Here is a 24,716-nt window from a genome sequence, read left to right as displayed (position 1 = left end):
GCATGAACGCCATCAGGATTCAGGGCTTCTTGATTCAGCTTCAGCTGACTTTTGCTAACAAGAAGTAGAAAAACTGCATCAAACAATCTATCTAAAAAATAGCTTTGGAGAGGTAAAAACCGATAAAAACTGTTATTATTATTAGAAGATAGAAACTAAAATGAAAAAGCTTTTGCAGTTTCTGAAAAATGATACTCTGAGAGGTATTTATAATACTATAAACTTCACATATATCAAAAACTAATTTAAAAATAACTTTTGTAAAAACAGTTTTTTAACATCAACTTTAAAAGCCGCTTTAAAAAAACCTCGAACCAACCAAACGGACCCTCGGAAACGCTGCCCGGTCAGACACCTTCCGTTGCTTTCGTTGTGGCCTGCTAATTGTACTGCCACTCTACCGCCGAAAGAGGTTAGAGTGAGCCACAGGCTCGCAATGCCGAGTGCTACCAAACAAGATTAGATAGCGATCACCAGCACTAACTTTTGTGCCATGGAGCTCAACTAAAGGCTGATCAGCAAACTCATGCATCTAGTGCTGGATACATTCAGTCTAAAAAAATGCTCATATAACCATTCATCTCCCACTAATCCATGTATAGTGTTGCTTATTTAAAGCTCATGAAGACGAGATCTCCGTGCTGCTGTACATTCAGACAAGGTACGGATCGCGTACGTACGTGCAAGACGAATTTAGTGCCCGACCAGCAGTAACTACGGATGTTTCTGCATTCGGATCGGCACGGCAGAAAAAGTTGACGTGCCCATTGCCCCAAATCCCCAATGCCTGAAGATACGGCAGCGCACGCACATCGATCTCTGTTGCGGCGTCAGTAGATCGGATCTGGATTCCGATGCCGACGACTCGTCGCAGTTCGTCGGAGACGGGGGAGGCTTGCCGTGCGTGGCCGCTCGGCTGGGCAAGGGCAGCGTGATGGACTGATGGATCGATCCTGTCTAGTCATGGAGATACGCGAAAAGAGAGGCAAAGCAGCAGAGCAAGCGGGATTACTGCAGCAGCTGAAGGATTATATTCGCCAAGTTTTTAATAATATTATTTTATTAAAAAATATAAATATAATAACTAAATTTACAAAATTAAAAAATTAGTACATATGGGTATTCCGTATGACCTATCCGCACGACGTTGGTCGCATGCCGACATATAGCATTCCACATACTGATAACCTAAGTGTCAGTTAGCTTGGGTCCTGTCGGCATACATGTGAAGCCAAACAGGGATGAAGGTACATGAAGAGTAGGGGTGAGGATGCACCCACACAAAAATCGAAAATCGACGCTAACCCTTAAAATTTTACATCTATCACACCCCTCACGGTTCAAACTCTTGCACCCACAGCAAGACGTACAGACTGATGTCGAGCGTAAAGCTGTGCGTGGGTAAGATCCTACACTCCCTCCATTTCACTCTAGCTTTGCCACTAGAGCCCAAAAAGCACGTTGGTAGCCGACAGGATCCCAGTTGGACACCAATTTGTTTGTCGGGCCATTCCGCAACCAACAGGCATATTGGTATTCGAAGTAATGACAGGCCTATCAGTAAACGGAGTGCTGATAGGTTGCAATTCAAACTTGTCCGCACGTCGCCTATCGCACCTCTCTGTTATATGATCACATGTGGGAGACGAATCGACAACCATAAAATATATAAAGGTCTATTAGTACACGGAGTACTGAGTGCCCCTTCGCACCACGAGCAGCCTACTTGGCACCTCTTTAGCCAGGATCACTATATGTCGGTATTTTGCGTGCCGATAAATCTTTAGTCGGCACTTGGCATAACCACATGTATTATTCTTGCAATTATAAATTTAGCTGTTATTTTGGTAATTTTCCAACAAAATAAAAATTCCTATATTCGCCACTCCACCGCTCTGCTTGCTACGACTGCTTGCCTCCGGTGAAAGGAGCGAGTGAGCAGTCTGTCAAAGAGGCAACGGCGGCAGCTTGGGAGTGGTGGCCGGCCCTGGTCCGGTACCGTTCCTTGGCTTGTTTTCGTGCCCCGGCTGATGGGAACGGGGCGTAGCGGTGCTGAAACCTCCTGAAACACGCTCTGCTCGGCACAACGTGCACTGATGGGTAATGGCACTGCATCATGCATGGGGCATGAGTCGGTGAGAGTCAGCTGCGATAATAACACACGTTCATCGCCATTTCGGTTCTGTGTTCATGGCTGTCGGCAGAGGTTGGTGGCCTGAATGATGGTGATGCGTATTTTTGGCGAGCAAGGACTGCGGTGTGGATCATTTTCAGTGGATTCCCATACGGGTGAAGATGACACTTTTGCTGCCGTTCATTTAAGCCTTTCATTTCGCTCCAAATAGTGCTACTCTTAGTAGCAGTCCATCAACTTACTGAGGCTGAGAGTCCAGAACTTGTGCCACAGAGAGTGAGAGCCAACAAAATTCCCGTGTGGCCAACCAACTTTAGTCTCGCACGCACTACATGGAGATGGACTGATGGATTATGTGCAATGGGGAAAAGCAAACTTAGTTGAGTCCAGCCAACACAACGCATGAGATCGTTGAGAATGAATGGCTGGCTTTGGACCAATGGAATTTCTTGATCTTGCTCACTGCACCACAACCCCAAAATTAGATCCAGATGTGTTCTCCAGCTCCAGGTGGCATCACAGTACAAGTTCAGAATTTCAGATGCTAAGACCGAGACGATAGTGCCCGTCAGATCGATGGATTCCGTAGCTTGGCTTGTCATCCAGTCTTGCTCAAAAACAATATAATTCGGCTAGGCAGGTAGGCAGGTAGGGTGGTGGTGCCGCATGAATTGTGTAGTGCATCTCAGCGTGCATGCATCGGAACGGATTCGCTTTGGTTGGTGACCACGTACGCCGCTGCCTACCTGCCTCGGCCATTGCGGCGTTCGTATGGGTCCGTCTCCCCTGCTTACTCGCAACAACACCGAGGAATCCCGGCACCCATGACACGACCAACTTAACACTGGCACACATCAGATTCCTCTTTACCATCACCATCGCGTGACAACACTGCTACACTCCTATGCCCAAGCCCAAGCAGCCTCTTGCATGGGATCGATGGCTTGATTAGAGAGGGGGGGGGGGGGGGGGGGCGTCCTCCGCCATGGCTGGGGAAGAGAGAGAGAGAGGCGAAGCGTCGGCGCTCAGCACGACCACGACGTGTACCAGCGGCACACCGAAGCCAATGGTCCCTCTCCCCTGCTTAATCGCGGCTGTGGGATATGGATCGAACGGCTGTCCTGGCTGGGTGGTGGACGGTAAATGAAATACCGAGTTATCGACCCCCTGGTCAGTAAATCAAATGACGACCACCCTGGTCGCGGACTCGCGGGACGGCGGCGAACCGGCGAGTTGTTCCAACAGCTTCGCCAAGCTGGAGCTGAGCAACATCGAACACTGCCGCACTCCAGGTCCAGGTAGTGGTAAAAGATGGAGTAAGCAGCAGAGAAGAAGGGAAAGAAAGAACCTAGTCTCTTCTCCTAGGTTGCAATCCAGACAACCTGTACACCCATCTCTGAACTAATAGAATACCAGTATTGGTTAATATGATTGATGTGTTGTATTAAGTCTCGAGAGCGGAATATATAGAGTATAAAGTTTGGAGGATAAGAAACCTCTTTCCGAAGGCGCTTGGTGCGGAAGCTTATGGTGACTAGGGTTTATGATCTAAGATTAGAACCTAAACTCGTGCTACCATAATAGAATATGAGATTGATTAATATATTATATAGAATGTAAAGCTTGAAGAGTAAGAAGTCTCTCTAAAAATGAAACAAGTATTCTGGAATTATAATTAATTCTAAACTATCATACGTAGAGAGATCCTAAATACACTAAACGTCTGAAGTCTGAAACTCTGAATGGAGCCCAACACAGCGACAGCGACGAGTGACCCAATGCCCCAAGCTAGCATCACCATTCGTCCCCTTCCCTCCTCCCCGGTCCTGAGGTAAACTCTTTTTTCAGAGGATGCCCGCGTCTCGACGACCATCGACTAACCTTGCCGTGACCATATTTGATTCCCGTTTTGCGCCGCTCCCTTCGTTCCTCCCTCCTCAGTAAAAGCATTTGCAAGCCAGCTCCTTCCCCCGGCATGGCGTGCAGGAGCTGGCTATACATGCGCCAGCAGCCTTGCTCCTTCCTCCGGCCTGCTCCAATATTTATATGCCATCACAAGGCAATGGTGGGCTCATGTCCCGTGCGACAAGCCAGCAGACTGACTGGATCAGTCATCCTCATATTTTATGTGCTCCTCTGCTTCAAATTATCAAGTTCTGAACTCCCCGGTCGTGAAGGATGCACTCGATCGATCCACTAGCAAGTGACTGTCCAGTTGACTATATATATATCTCTGCCAGGTCATGCATGTGGCGATTTTTCACCTCACGCTTTTGCATGAAAAACCTGCAAGTCTAGAACATGATCACCTACAACAATGCAGAGACAATATAATGTGACGTATTATGGACCTGATATTTAAAAAACAAATACTGTATTAATTAGTATTAGTTCGATCTATCTATTCTCTCTAGCAGGGTCCTGATCACGGCCGGCCGATCCAACTGCCACCAATTGATAGTGGCATAATGCGGTCTCATGATCAATCAGAAATGGACTGGACGTCACAAAATTTATGTATGCAACTGAAGCAACCGAAACCCTGAGCAGCAAATAAGATTTCTTTTTTAACTTTCGGAGCAGGTTACACGCATGTCCATGCCTTTAAGAATCGTTGCTACTTCTTTTCCTAAAGCTGACAGAGAGAATCCACTAATTTAGTTCATTTGCGTGAAAGATTGCTCCAGTCTTCCAGATCAAACCTGCCAACCACAGGGGTGAAAGCAAACAGGCTGCGAAAAATAGGATCTTAGTGGCTTCAAAAGGAGGGAGGTGAAGAATAAGAGACTTTTGCAAAGAACTGAATATGTTGCAAAAAAACAGGCTGAGCAAAGTGCTTGATTTTCGCAGTTTGTGATTTAAAGTGGAGTTTGCCAATTTATGGCTTTCAATGAAGGTTGGGCAATGATAAATAATTAAGTCCTTTTTTTTAAGAGAGAGAGAAAATATTCAGGTTTAGTTTGGTGTTTCGTGATCATAGTTTGACTGAAACATATAGCAAATTGTACTCCGTAATGAGCCAGCCTTGTCAAAAGAGGAAAAGCATCAAGTAAAGCAAGTTTGTTGAAGATGGCCATGAATGAATTCTATGATGACAGATGTTAGGCGGGCCTTAATATCTGTGTTCATATGACATCTGAGGATGTGCACCTCACTCACAGAGAAGGAAGATCATGACCAAGAGGCCCACAAACAAATGAGGGGCTAAAGCATCAAAGGGGCAACCATGGGTGTTGGAGAATCAAAGTGAGACATGACAGCACAGCCATGCATGCAAGAGCGAACTAAAGCCACCAGGAGTGCTCAACAAAGTTGGATCAACGACCTAGCTTTATTTATTCAGAATAATTCTGTCCAAAGTGTGTTATTTACCTCTACCATTCAAGGCATCTTTGTGGTGAAAAAGAATGAGTGAGCACATACCAGCTCCAAAAATCAACGAAGGTAGCTAGCTAGCATATCTATGAGGCTAAGGCGGCGGCAATGGTTTTCTCTCTTTTTCATGAATGGGGTACTCAAAAAAGAAGATGAGATTTAAGATCCGAATCCCTATCGACGATGCTTGCATTATTACTCATTTATGCAAGGGGGTGCTAGTGGCAGCACCATTACTTCACCAACAGTCCGAGTTGGTCTGATTCCTCCAACAAATTCAGCGGTTCTGAATATAGCCATGTTTCACCACTCAGAAACGATGGTTCAGTGTCTAACTTGACAATTGTAATCTTGAGATTCATCTGGTAGGGTTTAGTTGTGCTCAAGAGGGAGGCCTTCTTCCATTTGCTTGTGACATGAGGTTGACTGACCTGTAACAGTATCTTTGTTGTTTATAACAGCACGAAGAGGCATCAGGTCAGGTTGGATGGCCAATATAGTTCACCAGGCATGAAAGTTATTTGTGTTGGTCTAATCACGTTTTCAGCTACCGCAACAATTCTGTTTACATCAACTTTTGTAAAAAAATTAAAGCTAACATTAAGTAGACAGATAGGTATGTATTGCTGAATTTGAGTAGCATCAGCTTTCTTAGGCAGCAATGTAAAAATATCAAAATTTAGACTATACAGAGGCAAAGTTCCTTCCTGGAATTCATGAAACAAATCCAAAAGGTTCACCTTTATGACTTTCTAAAAAACTTGATAAAATTTAGCTAAAAAACCATTAGAACATGTGCTTTGTTATGTTCCATTTAAAATACAGCCTCTTTCACTTCCAGCTAAGATGAAAAAGGCATGGAAAACAAGCACAAGCCCAGGACACGTTTCAACTTTCATGTCCCTTGCTAATCATATGGTTCTGCTTTTGTGTGTCAATTATGTGCAACTGCACAGTGGTGTATCGAAGAAGCACAGAGACTGTAGTCTTCTTGTGGAGAAAATTGGTGTTCTTTGAAGTACAAGATCAGTACGGCTACTGTGACTATGTGAGTGCATGCATACAGCATTACTCTCTCCAATGAACGGCGTAGTGCATGTATATCTTCAAAGATAGGTGTTCTTTGAAGTAAAGATGCTTCGCGTCTGTTTGGAGAGTCCTCGGTTTAGAAAATAAGTAGGAACTTTGTTAAACGGTAGTTTGCAGTTTTTTAGTTTCTAAGTAATTTTGTATGAGTGATTTGTTAAAGAAATAGATGTTGACAGCTAAAAAATCAATTTTTTCTGATTCACTTTTATAAAAAATCACTTACTTGGTAGTGTTTATCCTAGAGAAACATTACATAATCACTTTTAATCATAAAATCACTTTTTCCAGATAATCATTTCCACTAAAGAATTTAGATAAAGAGGACTTCTACCAAATAATCCCTTCGTGTTCTTTTCGTTTCTTCTCTTTATATCGACCTGCTCTGCTAATGCATTGCTATTAGTAGCCTTGGGGAGGAAGGAGCCAGAGACGGTTCCAGAAGCTTGAAGAATACGAAGAACAGTGGAGAAGACCGAGACACTAGAGGAAGAAGAAGCTACGAGGAGAAGGATCCGGTTCTGTGTTTGCTTGTTCCATGCCCTTCTGATGGAGAGGAAGAATCCTTTTGTACTGTCGGTGGCCCAGCCAGCCCACTCCAGCCGGGCGCCAGCCCAGTTCCTGACATTCCCTTCTCTTTAAATTGCGGCTCGCTCCCAAACCGTTGTCGTCAGGCCGTCAGGATCCCATGGAACATTCTGGTCGGCGAGGGACGTGACCAGCACCTTCTGCAGCACGTCCAACACCTTGTACGTTGTCCAGTACAGCAGGTCAAACACCATTGAAATTTCCTTTGTGCTTTTTTCTAGGATTTCGTATTTACATAAATAAAAGATTCTGCTCACACTGGAGGATAGGAAAAATCTGGAGGCATCTCTATCCAACATCCTTCAGTGGATCTCTGCGTTCAATCGAAGTCAAATCCTGGCCTTTGATATTGTGGAGTTGTAATTCGGATCTATAGTCTTGCTTAGGCTGTCAGTTCTCAGGTGGTTGCTCATGGGTGAGGTACGACGTTTTTGTGCGACTGTCTGGTGGCAGGCTACCTCCAGCCCTTTTGTTTTTCTACTTGTCTCGGTGCTGGTTTTGTTGTCTTTGTTGTAAGACTTCTCTTTGGTTTTCAATAGAAGCCGAGCAAAGTTCTCATTTTTTTTTAAAAAAGTATAGCAGGTCAAACTTGGCCAGATCCTTGCGCAGGTCGCCCTCCTTCACCATCCGTGTCCCTACGCCGACCCGGGCGGCTACAACCGCCTCCATGCACATCCGCTTGCTCTTCATCGCGAAGTAGACGATCTCTGTGCCGAGGATGACCGTGTACGAGTTGGGACTCTCACGGAGCATGGCCTTGGCGAGGTTGATTGGCAAGCAGGCCGGCGATGCTCCCCAAGCCTCCGCGGTCTCGACTTTTGGAGCTCGGTGTGTTCCGCACCGATACCAGAGTTGGGCTCGGTAGAGTGGGGGTCTGAGTTGCCATAGGCGCCGTTGCAGCTATAGGCCGATCCAATGGGTAGTTTAGGTGAGACGGGGACTATCTATGTATCTGGTTTATTTTTTGCAAGTATATGTAAGAGCTAGGGAGTATAAGGCCGTGAGTACAGAGTATAACCATATTCAACAGAGATGTTTGAGGTTTAATATTGTAATGTCACGAGTTTAATTGATCTTGTAATCTTGTATGTTGAGTGTTGATTGTAATTTTCAAATTTGTAATACCGTAAGCTACAATTTATCCGGTACAAACAGTTAATGATCATTATAGAAGAGAATATATCTTGTGTCATTGATAAAATTTAGTAAGAGCTTAACAACCAGTAAATTACTAATTGATTTATTCTTACCTAGAAAATTAAGTACTAGTTTTTATCCTTGTTTAGAGAAAGAAAAAGAGAGAGGAATGCAACACTAGTTAGCGGCCAGAGCAGATACATTGCACGATAAAGTATTAGTTGTTGTTATTAGGATTAATCGATCTTATTAGTTGTTATATCGATATAATCGTTATCTTTATTGTTCAGATTACTCACATGATATTTAATTATTATAGTTTTAGAAATTATATAGTGTGATTTGTGCCAAACTTTGAATCATTATATGGCTAAATCATATTTATTGAGCTAAATATTTTCTCCAAAATAAGTGATGATGATATAATTGAAACTTTAATGATTATAAAAAAGCACAAAGTAAAGAATCCTAAGTACTATTGTAATCTCCTATTTATATAAGACCTTATTTCATATTTGAATAATTTATATTGTTTTTTTTTTGCATAACTTGAACTTATGTGTTGCATTTATGATATTACAATATATTTGTATTGTGATTTTAGGAATTATTTACTTATATATTGATTTTGTAGTTTTATGAAAAGTTGGAGTGGCTACCCAACCCAAAAATCGTAGCTCCACCACTGGTTGCAGCAGCACTCAGGATGGCCGAAAGCCTCGCAGGCGCTGTGGTACGCGCGGACGTCGGCGACGCGGAGTTCGTCGGGCAGCGCTCGTTGAGGTCGACGAGGCTGACGTCGTAGAAGTCCTTTCCGTCGGAGCCGTCGAGGGTGAACTCGGCAAGCGTGGCGGGTGGGGAGACTCCGGCACCGTTGCACTCCATCTGGCCCGACTCGTAGTCCACCGTGGCACCGTGGCATAGGAGTAGGTGTCGCCGACGCCCGCGATAAAGCAGCCCACCTGTCGAGTTGCTCATCCGATCTCTTGAACAGCCTCCTCATCTCGGTGATGATGAGAGTGCAATCGTCATCTATCATAGTAGCTAAGGAGGGTGGCTCTAATACCAATTGTTAGCAGCCGCGAAGAGGAAGGAGCTAGAGAAGATTCTAGAAGTTAGAAAGAAGATGAAGAAGAGTGGAGAAGGCCGAGACACCAGAGGAAGACGAAGCTACGAGGAGAAGGATCCGGTTCTGTGTTTGCTTGTTCCATGCCCTTCTGATGGAGAGGAAGAATCGTTTTTGTACCCGTCGGTGGCCCAGGCAGCACATTCCCGCCGGGCGCCAGCCCAGTTCCTGACAATTGCTGCCGGACTAGTTTATGTGGTTGGTCAGTGCAAAAAAAATGTTAGACGTGAAGTTTTTATTCGATTCCGATCGAAGCTCGCCTGTTCTGACTCCATGATATGCTCCAATACAGCTCAACAAAATGCACTGCACCAATGTCGTCATGTCACTTCCATCTATTATCTTAATATTTGATTATGCATAATTATGAGATACAAGCATGTCGTGTTAATTTATGCTTCAATCGGAACACGAAATTTCGTTTAGAATTATGAATAAAACTAGAAGTTATAACATGAATATTATAAAAGATATTTAATAATGCAATGAAATCGGTGATGTACCCTAATAAATTGTGTATATTATTAATATATTAAATATGATTATTAAATAAAATATACAAGTACAGGTGTACATGCATATATTATATTAAACAGTGGCTAAGGCAGCGGTAAAAAAATAGCATAGCATAAAGATGGTATAATATCGACTGTTTGTAATGCATGAGTTTGCATATTGAAATGTATATGCGGATCGTTATCACAATCTAGCTATTTGTTTTGACTTGCAGATTATAATCACAATTCAATTTTTTACCATCTGAAACAGGGCCTTAACCGTCTTGCATCTTCTTTAACAAGAGTAGCACAGCATCTCTACATGGATGGCTCACTAAGTGGCAGTCACCAAATATTGCGAGTTTTTTCAGACACTACTAGATAATTGCTCGTGTGTTGTAACGAGATGTGAAATTTTTTACGAGATAATATAATTTAATGTGTTTAGTTAATGCAAAATAACAGTTTGACTGACCAATGACTTGCGGATATATGTGAGATAATATAACCTTTGACTAATTATTTTTTACCTATATTATGGTGCACAATGATCTAATACAAACCCGAAATCATTATGTAAAATTTTCAAACATTTCATTTCTTGCAGGTAGAAATAATCTAAGGGACTTTGCATAGCTCCCCTAAATTCCCTCAATGATCGTAATCCTATTTCCATGGTCTATATGTACAATATTTGGAAGGAAAAATAAAAAGAAAACATTAATCTTCATGGTGCACTATCGATCTCAGTACTTACAATTTTCTTGTATATTAAACAACCGGAGGGAGCTGTTTTGCAGGTGACAGCGACAGGCATGAAGATGAGTTGCTACATGCAGAAGGATATGAAATGCGACAAACTCAGGGGATATCACAAGATCTATTCATTGGAAGTTTAACCACTTCGTATGAGATTCCTGCGTTCCTACATTCCTAGACATAGCATTCTGCTATTCCAAACATTATCGTAGGAATTCACTTGAAGTAGCTTAAATCAGGAATCAGCTTGGACGTCCATGCATCCAAATCAGCGACCCCATGAAGAAACTGGAGCAAATATTAATTTCACAGAATACTCTTCCCTAAGAATAACACTTCAAAAATCATATGAAATAGAAATACACCAACCAATCTAATTAGTAACTATGTACAAACTTTCACCATCATCAGAAAAATAAAGATGCATTTAGCAACACCTTGCATGGCATTGCAATGCGATCATATATACAGCGGGGCAGACTGGAGGGGCAACTCGATCGAAACATTCCTTAGAAACAACAAGAGATTTTGATTCATTTTCCATTTCCTGATGCAGTGTTGTGTACCACCTGAATCATCTGACCAACTTGAACACAAGGTCTCCAACCATGAACTGTATTGAGTAAGAAAGCATCTATCAGCTTGGCCACAACAAGCCTACTTCAAGGAGGCAGTTCGAGCTCTTCAACCATCAGTAGACACCAAAAGACTGGTGTCCTTCTCCAAGTCAAATGAGAACTCAATGTTCAATCCAAAGATGAAGCTTTGATGCTTGTAATTACCATTGGGAGCAGGAGCTCTTAGTAACAACTTGACCGGGTTGGTGACACTCATATTTCCTTCCAGCACAAATTGACCCCTTCAAAGTACTAGGCTGAAAGACTCCTTCCCATCATCGACAGTTCCATTCGGTAAGAAAGAGACAAAAATCAGCGTGGCATCAAGATCCAGATCTAAATTTTGCGGGAATGCTATCGGTTCTTGCACTGAATTAGAGCTTTTCTCGTTGATACCATCTTTCTAGAGAAAAGGGTTCTTCAAGAGCTCAATTGCCGGCAATCTGTCAGCTATTGAAGCTAGGCAGCTCTTTATGAAGTTTCTCACTTCTGCATCTTTGACCTTGGAGATAGCAACGGGTTTTATACCCTGCAATTGTACAATTATAGCACCATCCATAACAAAAAGGAATTGTTTGATATTTTCTAGCAAAATCTTGAAGTAGGTAAGTACTTTCTAGATGAAAGTCCACTTACTTCAGAAACTTTGTTGTATATCTGAACAAAGCCTTGACATTCATTGTAAGGGCATTCACCAGTCACCATTTCAACCATACACATCCCAAAAGAGTATACATCCACCAACTTATTGTAATTTTCACAAAAGAGCTCTGGTGCCATGAATTCTAATGTGCATGTGTTTCAGGGTAAATGTTATCTCTAATTCTACAACTTATAAGAAAAGAAAAGCTTTTGAACAAAGCAAAACTGTAGTCATCCCCAATCCTTCAAAAATATGCGGCAATGTGGCTTGTAGAGGACTGTACCTTGTATACCCTGTGTTTTCCTCTGCTGCATGACCATTGCCAAACCAAAATCTCCAATGTTCACCTTTCCATGGTTCCCATTGATGAAGATATTATCACACTTCAAGTCCATGTGTATGATTGGTGGCTTCTGGCCGTGCAGATATGCTAGCCCTGTCGATATCTGTTTCATGATATGCTACACCTGTCAATATCTGTTTCGCCCATCGCCTCATTACTTTCAGGTCAAGTTTCTTGTGCTTTGTACGGTATCTGATCATATCGAACCATCAATAAAAGGTACATATCATAAGGGGATGGGGAAGCTAGACAGTTCTGTTCAACTTCTCCCCTTTTTTCTTCTGAAATGAAAGGCCAAAAAAACCAACTATGTGTGAGACGCCATATTCCATTGAGTAGCAGCACGAAGATTCAACTCATGCTGCAAAATTTCGTTTGACCGTTCAATTTTTAGAATTTGCAGCCTAAATTCTTACTGCCATCTACTGCCATCTACTACTAAATTAATTCTCTATTTTTTTTAAAAAAAGATATGCGAAATTACTTCTAAACAATTGACGAGAGAGGAGATAGGAGGGTACACTGTCTTGAAGCCCCCTGATCCAAGAATCTCCTTGTACTGCAATGCACGCATGAAAAATAGCCGCAACCATCAGAAAAGAAAATATTGTTTTTTTCTCTGAGAAAAGATTGCAATGCAGCAGGCATCAGCTAATCAAGATCGAGCAAGAACGAGAGGTCTCCTTGAGGGACGGCGGACAGCGCAACGTACCCGTAAGTAGCGCTCGGTGGGGTCGACCTCCTCAACGTCGAGGTCCTCGTCCTCGCCGGGAGGCTCTAGCTGCTCGCCTGGTGCCTCCGGATTTGGAGCCATCGTGCTGCCGCGCCTGCTCCGCCACGTCGCGTCGCGTGTGATAAGAATCAAATCCACCGATCAGAAAGCCCTGGTTTCAGAATCGAGCAGCGAGAGTATGAGGGCACACATGACGAAAGAAAGGAAACTAATTGATTAACTATTGCGGCTGATCCAAGAGTTGAAGCAGCTACGAGTAGATAATTGATTTGGGATCGACGGAAAAAACTTAGCTCGTTTTGCTGTAATTATCCTGGACCGGAGGAAGAGATAGTTTGTAATTTCGTTGTCTATGCGTAATGAAATTCGAGGTTAACCGTTCTGAAAAAAATTACCTTCCCCATCCATCCCATCTTGGCTGATAGGACTCCCCGATCGGAGCATTGGGAAAGGAGCAGGAGAAGCACGAGACCCACTTGCTACCGGTGGTGAGTCAATGGTTGGCGTAGGTCATGTCCCCGACCATGAGGATCAGGGAGGGGTCATTCTTGGTGAGGTGTTCGACGGTGGCGTTGTAGTTGCCGGTGAAGCCCAGGTCCCCGAGCACCGTGATGCGACACGAGTAGTACCCGGCCCCTGCCGCAGGTAGCATGGTGAAGGACCTCTCGTTGCTGAGGCCGCTGGGGAGGGCGCTGTCACCACAACAGTAGTAGTAGCTCATGGCTGGTCGCAGGCCGTGGAGGCAGACGTGGTGGATGGCGCCGGAGGTGTAGTTGAGTAGGCTCGAGTACGGGTACAGCTGACCATACTGTTATATTTTTGTTAGAAATTTCACTGTTGGGCTGTATATTTGGGAGCTGGTTGGGCCGGCCTGTTACTCATCGACTATTTTGGCCTGGGCCCTATCGTCGTGTTGCAAAAGGGGCAGATCAGCTCTAGGGTGTTCAGCTGGGGTTTCTCGGATGGATAAGGATGAGGCTGGCTGGGGAGACTGCGGCGGCGGCGGTGAAACGGCCATGCCGATTCCCTCGGGTATGCGGTTCGGGGCGGATTCGTCGGCCAGGCGGTGCTGCGTGAGCCTCCCCTTCTTATGTGCCTCCTCCTCTCCTCTGGGACTCTGATTTGGTGTGTGATTTCCTCACTCCTCACTGGTTCCTTTCCAGCCTGCTCTGGGGCGATTGAGCCCTGATCTGTCGGGTGCCCGATCTGATTTCGTGGGAGCCGGGAAGAGAAATTTGTTGGTGACCGGAGCTGCACGGCTGCAGTTCATCTGCGCGTGCAGTGGCAGTGTGGAGAGGCTTTGTATCTCCGATCTCCTTCTCTCCGTCAGCAACGGCGGGTGCTAGGTTTTCTGGGACAACGGCTTTTGAGTCGTGCCTAGCCTCACTTCTTTTCGACTTTGATCGAAATTTCGCTGTGGGTAATCTTTCTCCTAATCCCTCTGTCTGTTCTTGCTCTGTGATGATTGATGTGGTCTGAGATTGTGCTATTAGTCAAGAACAATAGCAATAGGGTTGTGGTGCTCTGGATGTATGAGCTGCTGTGATGCACTGAAATGATGGGCTGCTGATGGTAGTCTGAGGTTTGTTATTAGCTATACAGAGATGGCAATGATCTTGCAGGCTGCTGATGGTAGTCCGAATTTTGTTATTCACCGTACAGAGATGGTAAATTCTGGTCTTTACTGGATAAATATGGTGATTGCAATCTTTTGTAGAGTTCACTACCTGTACACTTGTGTTAAGTCTGAAACTACACAATTCAGTCTATGGGAGGCCCTCTGTACTGTTGCAGCTCATTGTCCAGTGATTTACTTTGATATAATGTCCAAACTCTATTTGCTAGTTGAGGTCTTAACAATAGCCCAATCAATGATGAAGTTTGTAGAACAATTTGGGAGCAAGACATTTGAGTCTTGGAGCCAATTGTTATGTAAAAATCTGAGAGCAAACTTTTATCTTCCTTTATTCTGCTGTCAGTCTATTGGGATAATTGCTCATATGCTCTGCTCAGCAATTCAGCTATTTAAGGTACACATGTTGATTAATGTAGTTGCTGTCCATTTCAGTTGTGCAATTACTTTATTGTGTGTATAGATAGCTCATATTACTGCTATAATAATTGCCTCTATGGAATAATATTCATGCTCTATTTATCGCCTATATTACAACACATACACATTCGCGGACCCCGTGGCGATGTGTGAGTAGGAGGTGACGGAGGAGGCGGCTACGGGGACACTGCAGTCGTCGTACCAGACCTCGCTGCGGATGGCGGCGGGGTCAAGCAGGGCGAGGTCAAACCCCACCTGCATGCGGCTCGTGACCCAGGAGAGCGTGCGGGGGTTGCGAGGCATGGGTCGGAGAGCGGGACGTCGTCGCTGCCCTACCTAAGGCCGGGAGATCCGGAAGAAGCCCGCCAGCCTCCTGCATGCGCCGCTCCTCCGCCTCCACCTCCGCTCATCCAGCCATCACTCCTCCTCCTCCACTCGTCTAGCCGTTGGATCTAGCCGCCCAAGCTTGGGGGATGCCGGATCTGGCCACCCTTGATACGCGTCGTGGGACAGAAGAAGAGAGGGGGCAGAGGAGAGGGCCGATGGATGGGGTGGACGGTGATTTCGGGAGCAGGGTGAGGATGATGGGGTGCGGCCGGAGAAGCCAGGCGCGGGGAATCGAGGAGAGAGGGGTGGGGTGGTCGTGCGGGTGTGCATACGAAGGCACGGGCATTCAATCGGACGAACGCAAGCGATCAAAAGACAGACAAACGTTAGGGCAGAGGTGACGGATGGATCATGTCTTATTGTTTTGTTAATTCGGGGAGATAGCTTCTGCCGCATGTCCAGGGGCAGAGCTAGGCATCGGCCAACCTGGGCTCCAGTCCTCCCTTACCGTGCAACATTTTCTGAAGAGTGAAGAGGCCAGGACACGCCGACGAGCTCCGCGATGACGTCCTCTGCCAGATCCTTGCTACCGGTGGTGTCCTCCCCGTCAAGCTCGAGCTCCCCGAACTCTTCTTCTTCCCAGTTGAGCTCCACTGCAACAACAGGCAGCAGCTCCTGCAACGCCCCACTACTCCAGCTAGTCCGAGGAGCCTCGCCACGACTCTCTACGTTGACTTCGAGCCTCAATCCACTCTTTTCCGCGGATCGACTCGAGCCCGCCTTCTTCCCTAAGTTCAATAGCCACGTAGTGCTACATTGCGCTCCCAAATTCATCGAACCTGGTGAACCATCCCTCGATTCATTGCATCCATGAGTTTCTAGCTTGATCGCGCACCTCTTTAACGCCTCCTCCTTTCAAATTCGTCGTTGGACAGGGCCTTCTTGTCCATTTCCCTGCTACCATGGTACATCAAAATTTGGCCCCTTGGTCTTGAACTGGCTCCGCACTGCGCATGTCCAGTATCAGAAAATCGGAGCGCCTTCTCTTCTTCCTCTGCGGAAATGCCCTGTTGCTTCTCGGCTCCAGAACCTGCATGCATGTGTTTTTTTTTAAACCACTCAAACCAGTGATTTTTTTTTCACTGTTACCGCCATCGCAGCATGAATTTCTTCTTTGAAACCATCATCGTACAGCAAAAGACCAGAGGCACGCAATGCATGGTTGAAGAAGGAAAGACGACGGGTTAGTCCGTAGTGGTAGCTCACACAAATTAAAGGATCAGACAGGAAAGGGCGTCCTCTTACGAGTTAGCACCGATGGAGGAACAGAGTCGAGCTGCCCATGTCGCGTCATCTCTCAAGTTTTTTCATCTGATACGATAGATGCCGCTGTTCACGCTGGCGTCGTCGCTCGCCGAGTCGCCGCGGTGCCAAAGTCGTCGAGGGACTACGCCATCTGCCAGAGCGCGTTCCGATTCCGAGACGACGACGAGCTCCGTCTCCTCCCGGCTCCCGGCGTGCCGCCACGCCTTCCACTCCCGTTGCGTGGACCCGTGGTTGCGCGGCAACCCGTCCTGCCCGCTCTGCCGGGCCTCCATCGCGCTGCCCCACCCACCGCTCCCCGAGCTCCTCCGCGCCGAGCTCGGCAGCGTCAGAAGCCGCCGGTCCAACCCCGACGGCGCGGCCCGCGCGTACCCGCTCCCCAGCGGCCTCCCCAACTCGGAGTTGGAGTACCTCGTCGAGAACGAGCTCCGGGTCGTGCTAAAGCCCAGCGCCCCAGGCCGAGGGCCGCCGCAGGGTCTAGCGAGCCGCCGAGCCAGCAGCAGCACCAGCTCGCCGCGGTCGAAAGCGGGCAGCCACGTCGTCCGTGGGCGTGACCCCGACGGCGTCGTTCAGGTCGGCGGAACAGAGGTGGACGGGATATGGATCGAACGGCTGTCAGCTACCAGGTGGTGGACGGTAAATCAAATGACGACCACCCCTGGTCACGGACTCGCGGGGCTCTTGCTGCTTCGAGACGCTCCGACGCCTCCCTGGCGGCGGCTGACGCGCCAACCCCCTCCCGGAGCCGCCGACCGAGCCTAATGCGTGCATCTCAGCGTACTTTGGGAGCTGAGATTATGGAGCTGTTTTAAGAGAGAGAGAGAGAGAGCTCACTTCGTCGACAGAAAGAGATTAGGCAGCAATAAGCTATCCTGCCGATTTTATGTGATGATGAGGCGCTGCACGAAGTACAAACTATCCTGCCATACCAGATTCTTTCTTCCCCATCTGCTACCTTGGTCTGCCTCTTTCTACAAAAGCCATCCCTAAAGCTTTATTTGAGGTCACTGGTTGAGAAAATTGCGGCCAAGCTGCCTCTGTGGCAAAGATCGCTCATGGTGAAGAGTGGACGGCTAATCCTAGTTAAGTCCATCCTTTCTATGATTTCGCTTTATACAATGATGGCTGACAAACTGTCGTTATGGGATCTTGAAGAGATTGACGCCATCAGAAGGAAGTTTCTCTGGATCGGCGGTGATGCTTCAGTCCGTGGTAAGTGTACCGTGGCATGGCGAACTATCTGCCGCCCGACGGCATATGGCAGACTTGGCATTACTGATCTAAAATTAACTGGTTTCGCCCTCCGTCTGTGCTAGCTTTGGTTGCAATAGACAGATGATGATCAAGTATGGTCCGCCCTGCAAATCAAGGTGGATCTAGAGATTCAAGCCATCTTTGATGCCTCCGTTCAGATCAACATTGGCAACGGGGAGCGCACCTTGTTCTGGACTGATAAATGGTTAGATGGGCGACAATTGCAGAGCACACACTAGCTCTGTGGTCTCAATTGAGCCACAGATCAGAAAGACACGGATGATGGTGCAAACAATGCTGACCCGACAATGGATCAGGGATATCAATGGGGCCCTGTCTGTCCAGGCACTGGTAGAGTATATTCATCACTGGGATCGCCTATCTACTGTTGAGCTGCAGTGCGATTTGGAGGATGCCTTCATTTGGTGCTGGACATCGGATTGATAGTACATGGTCAAATATGCGTACCTCATGCTATATTAGTGCTATGTGTTTTTTGGCGAATTTGTCTGGAGGAGTGGGGCACAACTTAAGGTTAAATTCTTCATCTGGTTGGTTTTTTGTCGCTGATTGTGGATTGCGGACCATCGGTTGAGACATAGCTTTGATGCACAGGCTATTTGCGCCTTGTGCGACCAAGAGCAAGAATCTAGCGACCACATCTTTGTCTCCTGCCCCTACACGAAGCAAGTGTGGTGGGTGATATACTCTGCTCTCGACATGAGCATGTCTGATGCAGGATTGGTGGCTTCGATCTAGTGTTCATCTCCCGCGGCTGAAGAAGAAAGGCGTCGACATTTTGATCATGTTGATTGTATGGCACGTATGGAAAGAGCGAAACGCAAGGGTCTTCAATCGGCAAACATTGCAGGTCCATCAGTTGCTCTCGAAGATCAGGCAGGAGGCAGATATTTGGGCCTTGGCCGGTGCTTCGGCCCTCGGTTGTCTACATCTGGAGTAGTATAGTTCCTATTTTGTGGGTTGTTTCGTCTAGTATAAATTCATTTATGTGAGGTGTGTGCGTGAGTGCGGTGACACTAGGTGTTGTAATATTTCAAACTCTTTACTTCTTCTCTAATACAAAGATATGCAGTACTCTTGCAGATTCGAGAAACAAAATACCCATCCATAAAACATGTCATTGCTCATTGTTGTCAGTTCCCAACCGCATTGCCTTCCGATCCCCTTGGCTGGCTCTACTGGACAGCACCCCGCGCAGGGATGCCACAAACTTAGTTGGACCGCTTCCTCCATTGCAAGTTTGGCCAAGGTTGTAAATTAGCTGAACTGAAAGAGATCTCACTTGCAGACTCTCCATCAACAGATTGCCGGCCTTACTGCACTCTAGTCTTGTGTACTGCCAAGCTGCAGTTATGCCCAGCAAGAATTCTGCAACTGCATGGTGTTCTGGTCTGTCAAAGAAACAAAGCACGCAGAAACAAAGGCAGATAGGTATCGGGATCCCTGACTTCACCTACTCCCATGTGAGCCGTTGTTGAGCGCGAGTTACTGCTACAGTAGTTAGGGATCCGGATCCAGACAGATAGTAGTCTTGTTCTTATGGAGAAAATCGGTATGGTGTTCTTTTAAGTACTCAGATCATCAGTAGTGCTACTGTGACTATGTGAGTGTTCACCGACAAGTAATGAAGGAAAGACACTTCGTTTTCTTCTTCTCTTTCTGTCGAGCTGCTCTGAAAATACATGGCTACCGGACTGGCTTATGGCTGGTCAGTGCAAAAAATGTATATTTCAAGTAAAGTTTTATTCGATCCCGATTAAGGTTGCCTTTTCTCACCCCATGATATGCTCCAAAAACATCTAAACAAAATGTAATGCTCCACCCATTAGCGTCGTGTCACTTCCATCGTATGTATATAAGGCTATTTAATCTGGTGGAGTGATTTAACTATACGTCTTCCATCCTCTTTAACAAGAATAGCACAGCATCTCTACATGGATGGATGGCGAAGTTGTTGGCACCAAATCTCGTGAGCTAGGTTTTTCATCAGGCACTAGCTTCTGCTGCTGCTGCATGGGCAGTGTCAGAAAATCAGTGCGCCTTCTCTTCTTCCTTGCACAACTGCACTGCTTCTCGGCTCCAGAACCTGTATCTCATGCCAGTGTATCATATGTTCCACCCAAACCAGTGAAATGTTTTGCACTTTCACCGCCATAGCAGCATGTATTTCTGTTGGGCTGAAACCATCGTCGCTGCAGCAAAGAAGGGAAGACGACGAGTTAGACCGTACTGGTAGTAGTTCACACAAATAAAAGGATCGGACAGGAAAGGACGTCCTCTGACGACTTAAACAGTTTACACCGATCCAGGAACAGAGTCGAACTGTCCTGGTCACATCAAGTTTTTTCAGCGGGTCTTTTACGTTGTCGATCCCCAGATGGTCGAAGAAAGTTCGACTGGGCCGATCCTCTTCATCAGTTTTTGTGATTATTTTCATATGCATACCATCGATTCAACTAGAACAGTGTACGTGTGCCCTGTGTTTTCTATATCCTAATGTTATGGTGGCAATCCACGGCGCATGCATGTAGCACCATGATTTTAATAAGACACAGGATCTGATTCCTCTAGATGTTCAGGTTTGGCAGAGTCGTCATTGTGTAGTGTGTGATGGTTCTGTTCTAGGGGGGCTCAAGACAAAAGCACCGTCTGTCTGTCTTCATCCGGTAAAGGAGCGATAGCGAAAGACAATTGGAGCAGGGAATACTGCTGCTTTATGTATTATTACTAACAGCATAAGTTAGGCGCAGAATCGAAAAAGCGTCAAAGGAGAAGCGAATTCAATCAAAGACGTGTAATTCGCATGATGCGCTTGGTTCCAAAGCCGATCGATCGAGAATCAAATCGGACGTGATCCAAACCTGTTGCGCTATCTATCGTTTCACTTGTTTTTTTAATCTATAATTCTATAAAATGAACGAGCTGTGATAGATTTAAATAATCTCTATCGTATATTTTATACGATCAAATAGTGTATAATCATAGTTAGTTCTCGTCTCTTCTCCCCTCAATTATTTAGAAATTTTTAAACAATTTAAAAACCTACAATTAATAAATACTATTCATATTAAAAAAATATTAATGTACTATTATTTTCTTCTATTATAAGGTGCATCATTAGCTTTTGTTTTCCAATTATTATTATTTTGAATTTTTTTTTCTACCATAGTATTATAGATTTTACTTGCGTGGTTGCTAGTGAGCAAAGTGAGATCACTCCAAAAAGAAAATAAAAGCAAAGAAAAATGCTTTTCGGTGCGAGGCAGAGGAGATATATGCTTAGCATGCAAGAAGAAGGGAAACCACCACACCATATGCATGCAGCAGCATCCACGATCATGAATCCATGATATGATGCCAAGCGATCGATTTTTTCCTACATATATTCTTTTCCTGTGCGCTGGACAGGATCACTGGAGTAGGACTGGCTGTTGATGCATTATGCATGCATGCCGACCCAATGTCAGTTACACTAGGTGCCGATCGATATAGTAGCTAGTGTGGGGTTGGGGCACTCCAAAAGGTACTACTTCGGTTCCTAAATATAAATCTATTAAGATATTAACACAGTTTTTAATAAACAATTTTGGTTAAAATAATTATGTTAGATAAAAAGAGTTATATATGTCAAAGATGCACATAGAATACATGTAACATGTAAAAACGGTAGATATTAAACAACAGATCTTGTTGCTCGTTCAGATAAAAGCTGGTTAAGTGGGCCGGATCTAGACCGAGATCTCAGCACTATCTAACCCGGCTAAGCCAGCACGACACGTGCACTGTCCGGCTCCGACATGGCACAGTTAGGCACGGCCGACCCATTTATAGCTGTTCGTGTGGTTAGACACAGTAAGACCTCGCTCAGCACTACCAGCCTATTTAGAGTCGTTAACCTATGATATCCTACGGAGGCACGGGTTAAATGGGTCGTGTCCAGCCTGTTTACCTAAAAATTTCAAAATAACTAGTCGGTTTTTACCGTTTAGGCTAAAAAAATTGAATTATTTTGCAAAAATCATTATTTTTACCTATAAATAGAGCATCATCCTACTCTCCTATTCCACACCAGCAACAACATTTGCTCTCTTATTTTCTGCTCTCATTCTTCTCTCAAAGTTCTTGAGAAAATACGATAATTTAGCAAAATTGGTTTGAATTGTTGCTAAAAATTAAAAAAACCAATATTGTCATCCTACTTTTTAAAGAAATCTCAGTGATTTTTTGCATTAATGTTCTTTCTCGTTTCTTCCCTTCTTTGTAATGTTATTATTTCTTTTTTCTAACTTCAAATATTAAAAAAAAAATGTAGTGTCATTCAACATTCATCGTAGACGGTGATCATCATGATACATTCATTGATCATGATTTTTTTCTTCGAGAACTCTCATGGTACTACAGCCCCTTTAATAGCAATGTTACAGATGCAGAAGGACTCGACGGTAAACCTTCAACTGCTACACATGCACTTTTATCATCAGGTTCTACACAGTGCACACGTCTTAACAAGCATCTGCTAAAAAAGATTAAAAGTCACTACATCCAAAGTTATTTAATGTTTTGAAAGAATCTATACCGAGGAAGATGAGGTAAGTATTAGGTATGCTAGGTGTTATATTTATAAAAATAAATTATTTGTAAAGTCCTCATGTGGAACAGAATATGCTCACCACAACTTGTAAGCGAATGAGTGGAGATGATTATTTTATTGTAGTTGCTTATTTTATTAATAATGATTGGGAACTAGAAATAGAATAATATATTTTCGATTGATTGATAACTCACGTACCGATAAAAAATATTATAAAAAAAATATCTTAAGTAGTTGAAAACTTTTGACTCATAAGTAAATATTTTCTATCACTTTAGATAATACTAGTGCAAACTCTAGATAAATGAAAATCCTTACTCCATTATTTAGTAGATATATTGAATCTTTCTTGTTACATTGATGTTGTGCTTGTCATATTATTAATTTTATAGTAAAATCTGATTTAAAGATATTGGCGTCATACCTAAAGTATTTCCGTACTGTAATAACTTTTATGAACTCCTTTAACTAATAAATTGCAGCATATAAATAATATTATGTTGTAATTAATGTACGTCCATATAAATTGCTGTGAATATTCTAGTAAAATAGAACTCTACTTTCTTGATGCTCAAAAATGCTAACTAACCTTATGATTTAGTTGATCAATGATTCATGATTGCATGCTATAAAGGAAATCCGTCGGTACAAATTTGCTCATCTACTAACAGACGCTATATATTGGAGTACTTGTTACTCCCATAGTCGTAGCAACAGTCATACTGTATGTACGCTAGTGCAATCAGACCGGGCTAGGGCCCCACATTGTCATACACATACAGTCTAGTCAAGTAGTCATCTCTCTCTCCAACCAAATGCGGGTCACGGAAAAGAAAAGCAAGTGCTGTGTAGGACTTGGAATCGGATCCTATTCCTATTCCTATTCCTCCTGTGCAGCCAGCAAACCAATCGATCGCAGGTGGGCCCCCGGCAGCCGCTAGGAGGAAGGCCCACGCGCGGCTACGCGGACAAAAAGCCCGCCATGAGTCACTCCCTCGCACACCAAATCGTAATTTGGAAGGAATCGCAATTCGCAATCGCTCTCTGTCCCTGAAAAAGAGAGGGTATTTCCTTGCGTGCACTGCTGCTATTCTGATTCTGCACACTTTTGCACTGTGACACCGCTTAGATGGAAATAAATTTTACGAGATTCGGTTTCATAGAGAGATTTCTTATGTATATTATGTGTTTCCCTTTCATCTCAGTTTCGTTGAATAAAAAGGACAGTATAGATTAAAATATTATAAAAATCTTTCGGTAAAAAGTCTCATATAATATCTTTCCCGGCTTCGATTGCCTCCACCTACAATTGTATTTTCACAGCACCTGTGTGTTACTTGTGTATTGATCGAACGCTTGCTGCATTTCAGTGACACGTGCATTTGAAAATTTCAGTCGGTTTTAAAAGACTTAAGATGGTGCACGAGTAATGAGCATTGCCATACAGTGGCGAATGCGAAGGAGGCATGTAAGAGGCTTATGCACCTCTTTCGGTTCTTCTCTCTCTTTTTTTCTTTCTCTTTCTTATACATAAAAAAAGACTCTATTAACTGTGAAGCAGTAGAAGGGTGAACCCCTCCAAACCATGGATCCGCCCCTGTCCTGACGCATGCACACCCGTTGAATCTTCCCTAGCTAGACACGTATATGGAGTACGCTTTGCACGGTTCCGAAAATGGAACCATGCATGCTGTCATGGATCGATGGATTGGTAAGTTTCACCTACATTTTTTTAGCGGAGTAATTTTAAGCTTATTTTTGGCAAAATATCTCGACTTTTCATTTGGGCAAACTTGATTATATAAAGACAAACGAGAAAAATGGCACTACTTGTCCAATGTCCTTCAGCAAAATACAATATGCCGCCCGTGTTTCAAAGGAGGGGTATGTGTGCCAGCAGTATTTGCTAAGTATTTTTTTAAATATAAATAATGTTTGATGAAATTACCTATAGCAATTTCCAGCAAAATCAAATCATTTTTTTAGTTGCCCGTATCAATTAATTGGCATTTGTGTAGTGTAACATGATTGAAACTTTACTTTTCCCAAAAAATAGAGAATGCCCACCCATCACTCTTTTATAATCTACAAGGAACAATCTAGAGATAT

At 44.4% G+C, this 24,716-nt stretch overlaps 1 protein-coding gene, 1 long non-coding RNA gene and 2 pseudogenes across 2 annotated transcripts; 1 reads left to right on the top strand and 3 right to left on the bottom strand.

The window, feature by feature from the left end:
* Positions 1-11,235: 11,235 nt before the first annotated feature.
* On the bottom strand, positions 11,236-12,576 carry LOC133907980 (probable serine/threonine-protein kinase WNK6; annotated as a pseudogene).
* Positions 12,577-12,826: 250 nt separating this feature from the next.
* Positions 12,827-13,230, bottom strand: LOC133907913 (uncharacterized). Its single transcript, XR_009908054.1, has 2 exons — positions 13,018-13,230; positions 12,827-12,864 (listed from the first exon to the last, which is right to left on the bottom strand). It is a non-coding gene; the product is annotated as an uncharacterized LOC133907913 (long non-coding RNA).
* A 301-nt stretch (positions 13,231-13,531) lies between these two features.
* Positions 13,532-15,394, bottom strand: LOC133907979 (purple acid phosphatase 23-like). The gene is made up of 2 exons (XM_062350124.1): positions 15,218-15,394; positions 13,532-13,846 (listed from the first exon to the last, which is right to left on the bottom strand). Exons 1-2 carry the CDS (start codon positions 15,392-15,394, stop codon positions 13,532-13,534), a joined length of 492 nt encoding a protein of 163 aa, XP_062206108.1.
* Positions 15,395-16,380: 986 nt separating this feature from the next.
* On the top strand, positions 16,381-17,564 carry LOC133907701 (E3 ubiquitin-protein ligase ATL31-like; annotated as a pseudogene).
* The last annotated feature ends 7,152 nt before the right edge of the window (positions 17,565-24,716 follow it).

This window comes from Phragmites australis, chromosome 24 (genome assembly GCF_958298935.1).
Source record: "Phragmites australis chromosome 24, lpPhrAust1.1, whole genome shotgun sequence".
NCBI classification, from domain to species: Eukaryota; Viridiplantae; Streptophyta; class Magnoliopsida; order Poales; family Poaceae; genus Phragmites; species Phragmites australis.
Note: the sequence above shows the minus strand (reverse complement) of the source record. Positions and strands in the feature narration are given on the sequence as shown.

Coding starts and splice junctions, on each gene's coding strand:
- LOC133907979 (XM_062350124.1), bottom strand. CDS start 15,394: ATGCCTCGCAACCCCCGCACGCTCTCCTGGGTCACGAGCCGCATGCAG. Junction 13,847..15,217: donor TCGCCACGGGGTCCGCGAAT/GTGTATGTGTTG, acceptor AAAATATAACAG/TATGGTCAGCTGTACCCGTA.